The sequence below is a fragment of the Coregonus clupeaformis genome, chromosome 8 (assembly GCF_020615455.1).
Source record: "Coregonus clupeaformis isolate EN_2021a chromosome 8, ASM2061545v1, whole genome shotgun sequence".
NCBI lineage: Eukaryota > Metazoa > Chordata > Actinopteri > Salmoniformes > Salmonidae > Coregonus > Coregonus clupeaformis.
The window spans coordinates 12,681,246-12,697,621 of NC_059199.1; the positions used below are offsets into that span (position 1 = coordinate 12,681,246).

General features: G+C 49.3%; 1 protein-coding gene across 2 annotated transcripts; it reads right to left on the reverse strand.

Moving 5' to 3' along the window:
* Nucleotides 1–1,193: 1,193 nt before the first annotated feature.
* LOC121572705 (myb/SANT-like DNA-binding domain-containing protein 1) lies at nucleotides 1,194–11,508 on the reverse strand. 2 transcript variants are annotated; one of them, XM_041884726.2, is made up of 3 exons: nucleotides 10,903–11,508; nucleotides 10,359–10,646; nucleotides 1,194–1,638 (listed from the first exon to the last, which is right to left on the reverse strand). In XM_041884726.2, the coding sequence occupies exons 1-3, from the start codon at nucleotides 11,160–11,162 to the stop codon at nucleotides 1,338–1,340; spliced, it is 849 nt and encodes a 282-aa protein (XP_041740660.1). In that variant the 5' UTR covers nucleotides 11,163–11,508; the 3' UTR covers nucleotides 1,194–1,337. The 2 variants fall into 2 exon arrangements, with proteins under 2 accessions (XP_041740660.1, XP_041740661.1); XM_041884727.1 differs by having other exon boundaries at nucleotides 10,909–11,507.
* Between the last annotated feature and the right edge of the window lie 4,868 nt (nucleotides 11,509–16,376).

Consider the following 16,376-nt stretch of genomic DNA (forward strand, 5'->3'; position numbering starts at 1 on the left):
GGTGATCAAATTAAGATCCTACATCTGTAGTATGTTTTGTTACACATTATATGTTATCATTTCATATGATGTGTTATTGTATGAAGATCATATTACATTACATACACACAAAGTGTGAATGCTGACTTTATGTAGGCTACATTATGGCAATATTTAGGATGAAAGGGAGACAAGATTGTACCAGGAATAGTTGAAAGATAGACAAAAAATGACAACAGAACATATGTTTTTATTTCATTCATACATTTCAAACAAGTAGGCTATGCTAGTTGGAAGATGCATACACCATAGCAGGAAATGATAACATATCGTGGTCCTCTGTAGCTCAGCTGGTAGAGCACGGCGCTTGTAACGCCAAGGTAGTGGGTTCGATCCCCGGGACCACCCATACACAAAATAAAAAGTATGCACGCACGACTGTAAGTCGCTTTGGATAAAAGCGTCTGCTAAATGGCATATTATTTTTTTATTATTATTATTATAGGACACACGTTAGAAAAGCATTGATACAACACCAAATACCCACGCCTTTTGTTATTAAGATATAGAATTTGTGGACATACATTGTCTTTTGTCGATGTGAATAAGTACAGTATTTTCCTAGCTTGTAGATATCTCTCAAATCTGTCAATGAATGGTGACACTTGTCTTAAAGCAGCCTCAGCCATACACCTCTGAACCCTCACCCTTTCACTCTCTCACAGCAACCACTAGACGGCCATGGTAGAAAGGACGATACCGGCCTCTCAGTACTGATGAGCAAGTTGCTTTTTTCCTCTCTCTGCCGGTGAGCATCCAGGTCAGGGGTAAAGTTAGGGTGAGATTGGCATCATTTACTCTCAATCAGTTGTTAAAAAGTGCCATACATCAGGTGGAGCATAGCCATATTATAGCATATAACACATAGCCATATAGCATATAACACATAGTGACCACCACCAGGACGCAGTTTTGATACAGCTGCAACTTTTCGTAGCAGGTTAGGAGAACTTACGCAGCAGGTTAGGATAATTAATGTAGCAGGTTATTACCTCAACTAACCTGTGCACCCGCACATAGACTCTGTACTGGTACCCCCTGTATATAACCTCCCTGCTATTTTTTACTTATCTCTTTTTTACTTAACACTTATTTTTCTTAAAACTGCATTGTTGGTTAAGGGCTTGTAAGGTCTACTACACAAATACAATTTGATTTGATTTGATTTGAATTAGGTTAGGGAAAGGGTTAATGAAAATGCTCACCTAACCTGCTACGAAAAATCACTTGTATCGAAGCACGTGTTTTTAGGGAGTCCTGACCACCACCACCCTCATTGACCCCTCACTCTGGACCCTTCATCCCTGGCCTGGCTCTTTGACCCCGGGCTGGGCAGCAGCGCCCCAGGCGGGCGTGGGGGCGGCGAGTGGCTGGATCATCTTCTCCAGCAGGTTCATCATGCGCTCCTGGAGCTGCAGGTTCTGCACCTGGAGGAAGTTCTGCTGGTGCATGACGCGGCGCACCTCGCGGCACGTCTCCTCCACCGCCCGGCTCACCTTCCGCTGCTCCTGCAGCATGGCCTCCATCACCTTCAGCTTCCGCCGCTTCAGAGACAGGTGCTGGTGCACCTTCTTCCTCTTGACCGGCGCCGGGTGGGAACTGGACAGAAAGGGGTTTTGTTAGTCAAAGCAATGGTAATGATATAATTTATAGAGAGAGTTTATACAAGCGCTCAAGAGTTGTCATGGATATGTTTTTGATTCTGTATGTAGGGCCCTTTTCGCTCAAACTTGGTAAATTGAGAACTACAAAATAATGTGAAATTAAAGTAAACTCGCTGTATGCTAATTACTCTCATGCTAATTAACTATCATCACAATACACTGTGATGTTTATCACTTAGGGAGCCTTGTCACGATCGTCTAGTAGCGAAGTAGACCAAGGCGCAGCGTGTGAAAGAAACATGACTTTAATTAGTTGAAGCACAAGCACAAAACAAAACACGATCGTGAAGTCCACAGTAACACTGACTGAACACGGAACAAAAACCCACAACCCCAAGGTGAAAACAGACAGTATAAATATGGCTCCCAATCAGAGACAACGAGCCAACAGCTGACACTCGTTACCTCTGATTGGGAGTCACTCATCCAAACAAAGAAATACAACCACATAGAACAACCCAACCAAACAGAACACCACGAAACGAACACACCCTGGCTCAACATACAAAGTCCCGGAGCCAGAGCGTGACAGTACCCCCCCCCTAAAGGCACGGACTGCGACCGCGCCTCAAAACCCCAAAACAGGGGAGGGCTGGGTGGGCATTTCTCCTCGGAGGCGGCTCCGGCTCCGGGCTTGACCACCACCCTTCCACAATCCCCCCGTAGCGCCCCCGGTCCGGTCTGACCCCGCTGGCTGGATCTGGACCGGACATAGACGGAGCGGATTGCTCAAACTCCGTAGTGGAGTAGCTGACCTGATCAGGCACCGGACTGACGACGCGCACCCCTGGCTTGGCGCGTGAGGCAGGAACGGACCGGACCTGGCTGACGATACGCACCCTTGGCTTGGTGCGTGGAGCCGGAACGGACCTCACCAGGCTGACGACTCGCATCCTTGGCTTGGTGCTAGTAGCAGGAATGGGCTGGATCAGGCTGACGACTCGCACCCTTGGCTTGGTGCGAGTAGCAGGAACGAGCTGGACCAGGCCGACGACGCACCCCGTAGGCTTGGTGCGTGGAGCAGGAACAGGCCGGGCAGGGCTGTCGACGCACACCGTAGACTTGGTGCGTGGAGCAGGAACAGGCCGGGCAGGGCTGTCGACGCACACCGTAGACTTGGTGCGTGGAGCAGGAACAGGCCGGGCAGGGCTGTCGACGCACACCGTAGACTTGGTGCGTGGAGCAGGAACAGGCCGGGCAGGGCTGTCGACGCACACCGTAGACTTGGTGCGTGGAGCAGGAACAGGCCGGGCAGGGCTGTCGACGCACACCGTAGACTTGGTGCGTGGAGCAGGAACAGGCCGGGCAGGGCTGTCGACGCACACCGTAGACTTGGTGCGTGGAGCAGGGACAGGCCGGGCCGGGCTGACGACGCACCCCGTAGGCTTGGTGCGAGTGGCAGGAACAGGCCGGGTCGGGCTGGCGACGCGCACCGTAGGTTTGGTGCGAGTGGCAGGAACAGGCCGGACCGGGTTGGCGACGCACCCCGTAGGCTTGGTGCGTGGAGCAGGAACAGGCCGGGCTGGGCTGGCGACGCGCACCATTAACTTAGTGCGGGGAGTAGGAACGGGCCGGACCGGACTGGTGACGCACACCACTTGCTTGGTGTGAGGAGCGGGACTGGGTTTCTTCATAACCCTCCGCTCCCTCAGCTGCCTACACAGTTCCTCTCGCCGTGCCTCTACTCTCACCCTCTCCCTTATCGCCTCCAGTACCCACGTCGTCCATGCCCTGTGCCCCCCCTAAAAATGTCTTGGGGTTGCCTCTCGACCGTCCGACTTTGACCCGTTTGCCGCCGCTGCTCCTCTCTACGGCGCGCCTCCCATGTCCAGGCTGCCTGCTCCTGGACACGCTGCTTGGTCCTTTTATGGTGGGTTTTTCTGTCACGATCGTCTGGGTAAGGAGTAGTAGACCAAGGCGCAGCGTGTGAAATAAACATGACTTTATTTAATTAAAGCACGAAAACCAAAACAATAGACGTTTCGTGAAGTCCACGTTTAAACATACCGACACGTGACAGAAAAACCCACCGTACAACGACCAAGCAGCGTGTCCAGGAACACACGCAGGAGGTAACGCTGGTGGATGTCCTCCTCGGTTGGGGGCAGATTACCGAGGAGGAGGCCGTCCGGTACCGGAAGGCGATGAAGGGGGAGACCCAGGCAGGAGTGGAGAAGCGGCGTCAACCGGGCCGTGGTCGGAAAGGCGAGAGGCACCCCCAAGAATTTTTTAGGGGGGGGCACACGGCATGGGCGACTGGGCAGCAGGAGGCTGCCACAGGGCGAATTGGGAGATTAGGAGAGGAGGCCACCGGGTTTTGGGGGCCAGAAGGCAGGTTGGCGGAGCCTGGATGGAGAGCAGAGCCAACTCCCCGTACTCAGGCATGGCAGCATGAGACTGGGCAGGTTCCGAGGTATGCGGAGCTGCGTACTGTGCCGCGAGTGGTCCGGCACAGTCCTGTACGTCCTGTGCGAGCACCCCGCACGTGTTGTGCGAAGGTGGGCATGCAGCCAGGACGGAGTGTGCCGGATCAGCGCTCGCGGCCTCCAGTGCCTCTCCTCGGTCCCGGATATCCTGCGCCAGTGTCGCGTGCTGTTATGCCAGTACGGGTACACAGCCCTGTACGTCCTGTGCTGATGCCTCACACAGAGTGTGTGAAGGTAGGTATTCAGCCAGGACGGGTTGTGGCAGCTCTTCACTCCAGGTCTCCTATCCGTCTCCATAGCCCGGTCCGGCCTGTCCCTGCTCCACGCACCAAGCCTACGGGGTGCGTCGCCAGCCCAGCCCGGCCTGTCCCTGCTCCACGCACAAAGCCTACGGTGTGCGTCGCCAGCCCAGCCCGGCCTGTCCCTGCTCCACGCACAAAGCCTACGGTGTGCGTCGCCAGCCCAGCCCGGCCTGTTCCTGCTCCACGCACAAAGCCTACGGTGTGCGTCGCCAGCCCAGCCCGGCCTGTCCCTGCTCCACGCACAAAGCCTACGGTGTGCGTCGCCAGCCCAGCCCGGCCTGTTCCTGCTCCACGCACAAAGCCTACGGTGTGCGTCGACAGCCCTGCCCGGCCTGTTCCTGCTCCACGCACCAGGTCTACGGTGTGCGTCGACAGCCCTGCCCGGCCTGTTCCTGCTCCACGCACCAAGTCTACGGTGTGCGTCGACAGCCCTGCCCGGCCTGTTCCTGCTCCACGCACCAAGTCTACGGTGTGCGTCGACAGCCCTGCCCGGCCTGTTCCTGCTCCACGCACCAAGTCTGCGGTGTGCGTCGACAGCCCTGCCCGGCCTGTCCCTGCTCCACGCACCAAGCCTACGGGGTGCGTCGTCAGCCCTGTCCGGCTCGTTCCTGCTCTCCGCACCAAGTCTGTGGTGCGCGGCCGCCAGCCCATTCCGGTCCGTTCCTGTTCCACGCACCAAGCCAGGGGCGCGTGTCGTCAGTCCGGCTCCGGCCAGCGGGGCTAGACAGGACCAGGGGTACTTTGGGGGGTTGGAGAGGAAGTGGGGATCAAGGCCGGAGCCAGAACCACCGCCGAGGAGGTATGCCCACCCAGCCCTCCCTTGTTTAGCCCTTATTGAGGCGCGGTCGCAGTCCGCGCCTTTAGGGGGGGGTACTGTCACGCTCTGGCTCCGGGACTCTGTATATTGAGCCAGGGTGTGTTCATTCATTGGGTGTATTTCTATGTTGGTATTTCTGTTGGGTTCATTTCTATGTTTGAGATAATGACTCCCAATTAGAGGCAACGAGTGTCAGCTGTGGGCTGGTTGTCTCTGATTGGGAGCCATATTTGATCTGTATGTTTTCCTTTGGGTGTTGTGGGTTTTTGTTCCGTGTCGGTATGTTTAACCGTGGACTTCACGAATCGTCTATTGTTTTGGTTTTCGTGCTTTAATTAAATAAAGTCATGTTTATTTCACACGCTGCGCCTTGGTCTACTACTCCTTACCCAGACGATCGTGACAAGCCTAAGTGATAAATCGCTTCTTAGTGATTTCGACGAAGGCCTCGGGGCTCCAGTATCAAACGTAACATCACTAACATCCAGAAAATATGTATTTTCAACATCCGGAGGTAAGCTTGGCTTCTTATATGGTGTTGAGTAAAGCTTAAACCATGTATTTAGATTGTAGGTAGGTAGTTGTAGTCAGGTATTGTAGGTCGTTTATTTAGGTAGTTATTGTAGGTTATTGTAGGTAATTATTGTAGGTAAGTATTGTATACGGCGGAGCCCGGCGAAGCACGAGGCTAGCTAACCCACTACCTGGACCAATAAAGCTAGCTAGCTAGCGGGTAGCTACTGGTAACTTTTAGCAACTGTGGATAGTTGTTTCCAATGTTATTTCACGCTTAAGAGTACCTGTAATTAAGCCAGCTAGCTACCTACCATTCAGCTGTTTTTCTAACCTCATTATCTGAGGCATTAACGTTAGGTAGTTAGTGGCTACTGTACTTAATTACAGCTACTGATTGCAGAAGACAAATGTCTTCTTGTCTGCCACCCAGACAGCTGGCGTCGGGTAAGTTTGGCTTTATACATAGCTTGGGCTTTGTCGAGTAAGGCTTAAACTATGTATTTAGATTGTAGTTAGGTATTGTAGGTAGGCATCGTGGGCTGTTGTGGGTAGTTATTGTAGGTTAGCATTGCATTCGGCGGTGCCGGGTGTAGCACGAAGCTAGCTAGCTAGCTAACTCACCTCCTGGACTAGCTGGCGAGTAGCTATTAGCAACGGCAGCAACTAGATACAGTATCCTTTTAGCCAGCTACATTTGCTCGCAGCGCCACCGTTTTTCAAACAAAGTCAACACAGCAGCCATTGCTAGCTAGCCAACACGACCAGCTAGCTGCACTGTAGCAGCTAAATACAATATATTTGTGCTAGCTAGCCAACGTTTAATTATTGCTGCGTTATGAAAGGAACTAGACACGGACACGAATTATCTGTTTAGTGTGTTAACACACTATTGGTAGTTTGTTGTAACCAAGTATTGGTGCTAAACTGTGTGTTATTGGATGCTAGCATGCTAGTTAGCTATGGCGTCATAGTTAGCTAGCTGAATAAAGTAAGTTGAGTCTATTCCTTGAAACATTGAACCGCTGTAGTTCACAACAATTCTAATTTCTAAAGTGGAAGTTGGGAGAGTTTTTATTCGGGTGGTTCAGTGAAACAATTATAGTTTCTGAGGTGGAAGTTGGGTGAGTTATATTTGGGAGTTTTGGTGAGGGAGGCCCTACTCTCTCCTTTCCCAGATGTTTAGTTCATTTCATTCCGATCTCCTCTGCATTATTGTAGCCATTTGCTACAGCCTGTCAACTATGCCTCTGCCTATCCCTGTTCTCTCCTCTCCGCACAGGCTACACAAACGCCTCACACCGCGTGGCTGCTGCCTCTCTAACCTGGTGGTCCCTGCACGCACCCCACACCTGGAGTTCCAGGTCTCAGGCAGCCTCTGGAACTGCCGTTCTGCTGCCAACAAGGCTGACTTCATCCCAGCCTATGCTACCCTCCAGTCCCTCGACTTCCTGGCGCTGACGGAAACATGGATTACCACTGAAAACACTGCTACTCCTACTGCTCTCTCCTCGTCTGACCATGTGTTCTCGCATACCCCGAGAGCATCTGGTCAGAGGGGGTGGTGGCACAGGAATCCTCATCTCTCCCAAGTGGACATTCTCAATTTTTCCCCTAACCCATCTGTCTATCTCCTCATTTGAATTCCATGCTGTCACAGTCACTAGCCCATTTAAGCTTAATATCCTTGTCATCTATCGCCCTCCAGGTTCCCTTGGAGAGTTCATCAATGAGCTTGACGCCTTGATAAGTTCCTTTCCTGAGGATGGCTCACCCCTCACAGTTTTGGGGGATTTCAACCTCCCCTACGTCTACATTTGACTCATTTCTCTCTGCCTCCTTCTTTCCACTCCTCTCCTCTTTTGACCTCACCCTCTCACCGTCCCCCTACTCACAAGGCAGGCAATACGCTTGACCTCATCTTTACTAGATGCTGCTCTTCTACTAATCTCACTGCAACTCCCCTCCATGTCTCCGACCACTACTTTGTATCCTTTTCTCTCTCGCTCTCCTCCAACACTACTCACTCTGCCCCTACACAGATGGTAATGCGCCGCCGCAACCTTCGCTCTCTCTCTCCCACTACTCTCTCCTCTTCCATCCTATCATCTCTTCCCTCTGCTCAATCCTTCTCCCTCCAATCTCCTGATTCTGCCTCCTCAACCCTCCTCTCCTCCCTTTCTGCATCCTTTGACTCTCTGTGTCCCCTATCCTCCCGGCCGGCTCGGTCCTCCCCTCCAGCTCCGTGGCTTGATGACTCATTGCGAGCTCACAGAACAGAGCTCCGGGCAGCGGAGCGGAAATGGAAGAAAACTAAACTCCCTGCCGACCTGGCATCTTTTCACTCCCTCCTCTCTACATTTTCTTCATCTGTTTCTGCTGCTAAGGCCACTTTCTACCACTCTAAATTCCAAGCATCTGCCTCTAACCCTAGGAAGCTCTTTGCCACATTCTCCTCCCTGCTGAATCCTCCCCCCCCCCCCCCCTCTCTCTCTGTGGATGACTTCGTCAACCACTTTGAAAAGAAGGTTGACGACATCCGATCCTCGTTTGTTAAGTCTAATGACACTGCTGGTCCTGCTCACACTGCCCTACCCTATGCTTTGACTTCTTTCTCCTCTCTCTCCAGATAAAATCTTGTGACTTGTGACTGCAGGCCGCCCAACAACCTGCCCGCTTGACCCCATCCCCTCCTCTCTTCTCCAGACCATCTCCGGTGACCTTCTCCCCTACCTCACCTCGCTGATCAACTCATCCTTGACCGCTGGCTATGTCCCTTCCGTCTTCAAGAGAGCGAGAGTTGCACCCCTTCTCAAAAAACCAACACTCGATCCCACTGATGTCAACAACTACAGACCAGTATCCCTTCTTTCTTTTCTTTCCAAAACTATTGAGCGTGCCGTCTTTAGCCAACTCTCTTGCTATCTCTCTCAGAATGACCTTCTTGATCCAAACCAGTCAGGTTTCAGGACTGTTCATTCAACTGAGACTGCTCTTCTCTGTGCCACGGAGGCTCTCCGCACTGCTAAAGCTAACTCTCTCTCCTCTGCTCTTGTCCTTCTAGACCTGTCTGCTGCCTTTGATACTGTGAACCATCAGATCCTCCTCTCCACCCTCTCCGAGCTGGGCATCTCCGGCGCGGCTCACTCCTGGATTGCGTCCTACCTGACCGGTCGCTCCTACCAAGTGGCATGGCGAGAAGCTGTCTCCGCACCACGTGCTCTCACCACTGGTGTCCCCCAGGGCTCAATTCTAGGCCCTCTCCTATTCTCCCTATACACCAAGTCACTTGGCTCTGTCATATCCTCACATGGCCTCTCCTATCATTGCTACGCTGACGATACACAACTAATCTTCTCCTTTCCCCCTTCTGATAACCAGGTGGCGAATCGCATCTCTGCATGTCTGGCAGACATATCAGTATGGATGACGGATCACCACCTCAAGCTGAACCTTGGCAAGACGGAGCTGCTCTTCCTCCCGGGGAAGGACTGCCCGTTCCATGATCTCGCCATCACGGTTGACAACTCCGTTGTGTCCTCCTCCCAGAGTGCGAAGAGCCTTGGCGTGACCCTGGACAACACCCTGTCGTTCTCCGCTAACATCAAGGCGGTGACCCGATCCTGCAGGTTCATGCTCTACAACATTCGGAGAGTACGACCCTGCCTTACACAGGAAGCGGCACAGGTCCTAATCCAGGCACTTGTCATCTCCCGTCTGGATTACTGCAACTCGCTGTTGGCTGGGCTCCCTGCCTGTGCCATTAAACCCCTACAACTCATCCAGAATGCCGCAGCCCGTCTGGTGTTCAACCTTCCCAAGTTCTCTCACGTCACCCCGCTCCTCCGCACACTCCACTGGCTTCCAGTTGAAGCTCGCATCTGTTACAAGACCATGGTGCTTGCCTATGGAGCTGTGAGGGGATCGGCACCTCTGTACCTTCAGGCTCTGATCAGTCCCTACACCCAAACGAGGGCATTGCGTTCATCCACCTCTGGCCTGCTGGCTCCCCTTCCTCTGCGGAAGTATAGTTCCCGCTCAGCCCAGTCAAAACTGTTCGCTGCTCTGGCACCCCAATGGTGGAACAAGCTCCCTCACGACGCCAGGACAGCGGAGTCACTCACCACCTTCCGGAGACATTTGAAACCCCACCTCTTTAAGGAATACCTGGGATAGGATAAAGTAATCCTTCTACCCCCCAGACCCCCCCCCCTTAAAAAAAAAAAAAAAAATACATATTGTAAAGTGGTTATCCCACTGGCTATAGGGTGAATGCACCAATTTGTAAGTCGCTCTGGATAAGAGCGTCTGCTAAATGACGTAAATGTAATGTAAATGTTGTGGAGACTCTTTATCAGGCCGTACTAATGACAATAGACGACCCCTCCTGGCAAGGGTGGACAGTTTAGCTGAATAGCTCAGCTTGATAACCCCCCTCTCTCTCTCTCTCTCTCTCTCTCTCTCTCAGGAGGTCTCCTCATCTCTCTCTCTCTCTCTCTCTCTCTCTCTCTCAGGAGGTCTCCTCATCTCTCTCTCTCTCTCTCTCTCTCTCTCTCTCTCTCCTCATTTGAAGCCCAATATGTAAACATGGCCTTACTCAGGACAGGGAAGCCCGGAGTGCAGACTGCCAGAGCTCTCCCATCCATCCAGGTCCTCCCTCATCTCCATTTCGTCCGAGGAGCCTGTGTACTCCGGAAGGAAGCCCATGGGGAGGCCCTCTGCATGGGACATCGAGGCCTCCGTGGAGGTGGAGGGGCCAGGAGACTGGAGCTCAAATGGGTTCATAGTCTCATTATCATCCGTCTTGGTGAGGAGCTTCTCTATTGCTTTGTAGTACGGCCAGTCGGGTGTCCCACCGCTCCCATTGGTTGTGCATTTCATTTTCCTGTCAAAGAAGGAGTTAAGGAGTTAAGGATGGTATATATTGGTTTGGGTCAAGACATAAGAAGTCTGGGTTTCTAGGTATCATAGCTGCCCTTACTGAGTTCTAGGTATGCAGGATGCTCTGACACCTGTGGAGTTAAATTCCAAAGTATCCTACTTCAGTTGGCCTACACTCTCTTTCTGGATATTAAAGTGCATTCATACAATACAAGTAGATACCTTTTTCAATCCAAACAAACAAAAAATGTATTTCTTACACTTGCCTGTACTGGAAAGACATGTTGGTGATTTTCATCTTGATCTCCTCCCGGTGGCGTTGTTCTCCCGTGAGCTCGAAGAACCTCTGGGCCATCTTCTCGTAGATCTTGGCGTTCCTCTTACATTTCTTCAGCTCGGCGACGTTCTGTTCCCATACATACAGGAGCCCCTTCATCTCGGCATCGGTCCAGTTTCGGGCCCTTCTGTGCTTCTCGCTGTGGCCCGGAATGAGGTAACTAAAACTGTCCTCGGCAGCCATTTTGAAAGCCCTCTCAAAAGCACTCTCTTCCTGTTTCGGTTTTGTAAACAAAAATAGGCCCCAAAAACGGTTTAGTTTGAAAGCCCTTCTCTGCTGTCTAGCATTATTTCCTATGCTGTCAGTGGAATGTGGTTGCAAACAGCCACACACTGCTCTGCCTGTGCTGTGCCCTTCCCCCGAGCTTAGCTGAAAGAGGACTCAAAATGGGGCCTAGGGCAGGAGAGGGATCCGGTTAAAAGCTTTTAAATGGAGGAAATCGTCACTGTGATGTCAAGTTGCCCTAGCAACTAGGAGGAGGCCCCTCTTTCTCCCTCCCTCCCCCTCTCTTAACCACTCCCTCTCTCTCACTTCCTCTCTCTCTCTCTCTTGCTCCAATTCCACAACAAAAAGCTTTTAGCTGAAAGGCAATGAGATATACCAGAGATTACAGGAAAAACAGATTTGAAATATGAGCCTCTGGGGAGGGAGGGAGTAAAGCAAGAGAGCAGGTGTAGTTTGTTTCCTTGGCAACAGGCCTTTGGACTGGGCAGTCTGCCAAGATGTTCCTGCATTTAAATGCTTTTAATAACAGACAGGGACTGGCTTTTTCCAGCCAAAGTGGTAAAAACAGGAAGATATTAAGGAAAAGACACCTACATAAAAAAAAATCTAAAGCAACATACTTTGGCAGTGTGTGGATATTATTCTCAATGCACAATTAAATTATATGCAAATGATATGAAAGTGCAGGGGAAATCATTTTATTGAAATGGGTATGTACTGGGTAGTTGTAGACTACATTCAGGGGGGGGAGTCAGTGTATTCTAATCATCCAAGACAATGGGAGTCCTATTGGTAGGTCAGCTTATGCGTGGTCACTTGAACACCCTCCCCCACTCCTCACCACAATCTGGACCTTGGCCTGCAAGGGTGAGCTCAGCATGTTATCTCTCTCTCAAATAAATTCAAAGGGCTTTATTGGCATGGGAAACATAGGTTTAGATTTCCAAAGCAAGTTAAATAGATAATTAACAAAAGTGAAATAAACATTTAGAAATAAACAGTTAACATTACACTCACAAAAGTTTTTAAAGAATAGAGACATTTTAAACGTTATAGTCCCCTGTAGCTCAGTTGGTAGAGCATGGCGCTTGCAACGCCAGGGTTGTGTGTTCGTTTCCCACGGGGGGCCAGTATGAAAATGTATGCACTCACTAACTGTAAATCGCTCTGGATAAGAGCGTCTGCTAAATAACATTTTTTTTTTTTTTACAAATAAGTAGTAATTATAGTATGGCTATGTACAGTGTTGTAACAATGTGCAAATGGTTAAAGAACAAAAGGGCAAATAAATAAACATAAATATAGTTTGTATTTACAATGGTGTTTGTGCTTCACTGGTTGCCCTTTTCTTGTGGTAACAGTTCACAAATCTTGCTGCTGTGATGGCACACTTTTGTATTTCACCTAATAGATATGGGAGTTTATCAAAATTTGATTTGTTTTAGAATTCTTTGTAGGTCTGTGTAATCTGAGGAAAGTGTGTGTCTCTATTTTTTTATTTTATTTCACCTTTATTTAACCAGGTAAGCCAGTTGAGAACAGGTTCTCATTTACAACTGCGACCTGGCCAAGATAAAGCATAGTAGTGCAATAACAAAAAAACAAAAAAAACACAGAGTTACATATGGGGTAAAAAAACATAAAGTCAGAAATACAACAGAAAATATATATACAGTGTGTGCAAATGTAGCAAGTTATGGAGGTAAGGCAGCAAATAGGCTATAGTACAGAATAATTACAATAGTATTAACACTGGAATGCTAGATGTGCAAGAGATTATGTGCAAATAGAGATACTGGGGTGCAAAAGAGCAAAATAAATAACAATATAGGGATGAGGTAGTTGGGTGGGCTAATTTCAGATGGGCTGTGTACAGGTGCAGTGATCGGTAAGGTGCTCTGACAACTGATGCTTAAAGTTATTGAGGGAGATAAGAGTCTCCAGCTTCAGAGATTTTTGCAATTCGTTCCAGTCATTGGCAGCAGAGAACTGGAAGGAATGGCGGCCAAAGGAGGTGTTGGCTTTGGGAATGACCAGTGAGATATACAGTGGGGGAAAAAAGTATTTAGTCAGCCACCAATTGTGCAAGTTCTCCCACTTAAAAAGATGAGAGAGGCCTGTCATTTTCATCATAGGTACACGTCAACTATGACAGACAAATTGAGAAAAAAAAATCCAGAAAATCACATTGTAGGATTTTTAATGAATTTATTTGCAAATTATGGTGGAAAATAAGTATTTGGTCAACTACAAACAAGCAAGATTTCTGGCTCTCACAGACCTGTAACTTCTTCTTTAAGAGGCTCCTCTGTCCTCCACTCGTTACCTGTATTAATGGCACCTGTTTGAACTTGTTATCAGTATAAAAGACACCTGTCCACAACCTCAAACAGTCACACTCCAAACTCCACTATGGTCAAGACCAAAGAGCTGTCAAAGGACACCAGAAACAAAATTGTAGACCTGCACCAGGCTGGGAAGACTGAATCTGCAATAGGTAAGCAGCTTGGTTTGAAGAAATCAACTGTGGGAGAAATTATTATGAAATGGAAGACATACAAGACCACTGATAATCTCCCTCGATCTGGGGCTCCACGCAAGATCTCACCTCGTGGGGTCAAAATGATCACAAGAACGGTGAGCAAAAATCCCAGAACCACACGGGGGGACCTAGTGAATGACCTGCAGAGAGCTGGGACCAAAGTAACAAAGCCTACCATCAGTAACACACTACTCCGCCAGGGACTCAAATCCTGCATTGCCAGACGTGTCCCCCTGCTTAAGCCAGTACATGTCCAGGCCCGTCTGAAGTTTGCTAGAGTGCATTTGGATGATCCAGAAGAGGATTGGGAGAATGTCATATGGTCAGATGAAACCAAAATATAACTTTTTGGTAAAAACTCTACTCATCGTGTTTGGAGGACAAAGAATGCTGAGTTGCATCCAAAGAACACCATACCTACTGTGAAGCATGGGGGTGGAAACTTCATGCTTTGGGGCTGTTTTTCTGCAAAGGGACCAGGACGACTGATCCGTGTAAAGGAAAGAATGAATGGGGCCATGTATCGTGAGATTTTGAGTGAAAACCTCCTTCCATCAGCAAGGGCATTGAAGATGAAACGTGGCTGGGTCTTTTAGAATGACAATGATCCCAAACACACCTCCCGGGCAACGAAGGAGTGGCTTCGTAAGAAGCATTTCAAGGTCCTGGAGTGGCCTAGCCAGTCTCCAGATCTCAACCCCATAGAAAATCTTTGGAGGGAGTTGAAAGTCCGTGTTGCCCAGTGACAGCCCCAAAACATCACTGCTCTAGAGGAGATCTGCATGGAGGAATGGGCCAAAATACCAGCAACAGTGTGTGAAAACCTTGTGAAGACTTACAGAAAACGTTTGACCTGTGTCATTGCCAACAAGGGGTATATAACAAAGTATTGAGAAACTTTTTGTTATTGACCAAATACTTATTTTCCACCATAATTTGCAAATAAATTCATAAAAATCCTACAATGTGATTTTCTGGAATTTCTTTTCTCATTTTGTCTGTCATAGTTGACATGTACCTATGATGAAAATTACAGGCCTCTCTCATCTTTTTTAAGTGGGAGAACTTGCACAATTGGTGGCTGACTAAATACTTTTTTCCCCACTGTACCTGCTGGAGCGCAGACTACGGGTGGGTGCTGCTATGGTGACCAATGAGCTAAGATAAGGCGGGGATTTGCCTAGCAGTGATTTATAGATGGCCTGGAGCCAGTGGGTTTGACGACGAACATGTAGTGAGGACCAGCCAACAAGAGCGTACAGGTCACAGTGGTGGGTAGTGTATGGGGCTTTTGGAGACAAAACGGATGGCACTGTGATAGACTACATCCAATTTGCTGAGTAGAGTGTTGGAGGCTATTTTGTAAATGACATCGCCGAAGTCAAGGATCGGTAGGATAGTCAGTTTTACGAGGGCATGTTTAGCAGCATGAGTGAAGGGAGGCTTTGTTGCGAAATAGGAAGCCGATTCTAGATTTAACTTTGGATTGGAGATTCTTTATGTGAGTCTGGAAGTTGAGTTTACAGTCTAACCAGACACCTAGGTATTTGTAGTTGTCCACATACTCTAGGTCAGACCCGTCGAGAGTGGTGATTCTAGTCGGGTGGGCGGGTGCCAGCAGCGTTCGATTGAAAAGCATGCATTTAGTTTTACTAGTGTTTAAGAGCAGTTGGAGGCTACTGAAGGATTTTTGTATGGCATTGAAGCTCGTTTGGAGGTTTGTTAACACAGTGTCCAATGAAGGGCCAGATGTATACAAAATGGTGTCGTCTGCGTAGAGGTGGATCTGAGAGTCACCAGCAGCAAGAGCGACATCATTGATATACACGGAGAAAAGTGTCGGCCCAAGAATTGAACCCTGTGGCACCCCCATAGAGACTGCCATAGGTCCAGACAACAGGCCCTCCGATTTGACACACTGAACTCTATCTGAGAAGTAGTTGGTGAACCAGGCGAGGCAGTCATTTGAGAAACCAAGGCTATTTAGTCTGCCAATAAGAATGCGGTGGTTGACAGAGTCGAAAGCCTTGGCCAGGTCGATGAAGACGGCTGCACAGTACTGTCTATTATCAATCGCGGTTATAATATCGTTCTAATATGGTCATATATTTGAAAGGTGGTTAGGAAGTGCAGCTCAGTTTCCACCTCATTTTGTGGCAGTGTGCACATAGCCCGTCTTCTCTCGAGAGCCAGGTCCGCCTATGGCGGCCTTTCTCAATAGCAAGGCTATGCTCACTGAGTCTGTACATAGTCAAAGTTTTCCTTAATTTGGGGTCAGTCACAGTATTCAGGTATTCTGCCACTGTGTACTCTCTGTTTAGTGCCAAATAGCATTCCAGTTTGCTCTGTTTTTTGGTTAATTCTTTCCAATGTGTCATGTAATTATCTTTTAGTTTTCTAATGATTTGGTTGGGTCTAATTTTGTTGCTGTCCTGGGGCTCTGTGGGGTCTGTTTGTGTTTGTGAACAGAGCCCCAGGACCAGCTTGCTTAGGGGACTCTTCTCCAGGTTCATCACTCTGTAGGTGATGGCTTTGTTATGGAAGGTTTGGGAATCGCATCCTTTTAGGCGATTGTAGAATTTCTGGATTTTGATCATTATTGGGTATCATCCTAATTCTGCTCTGCATGC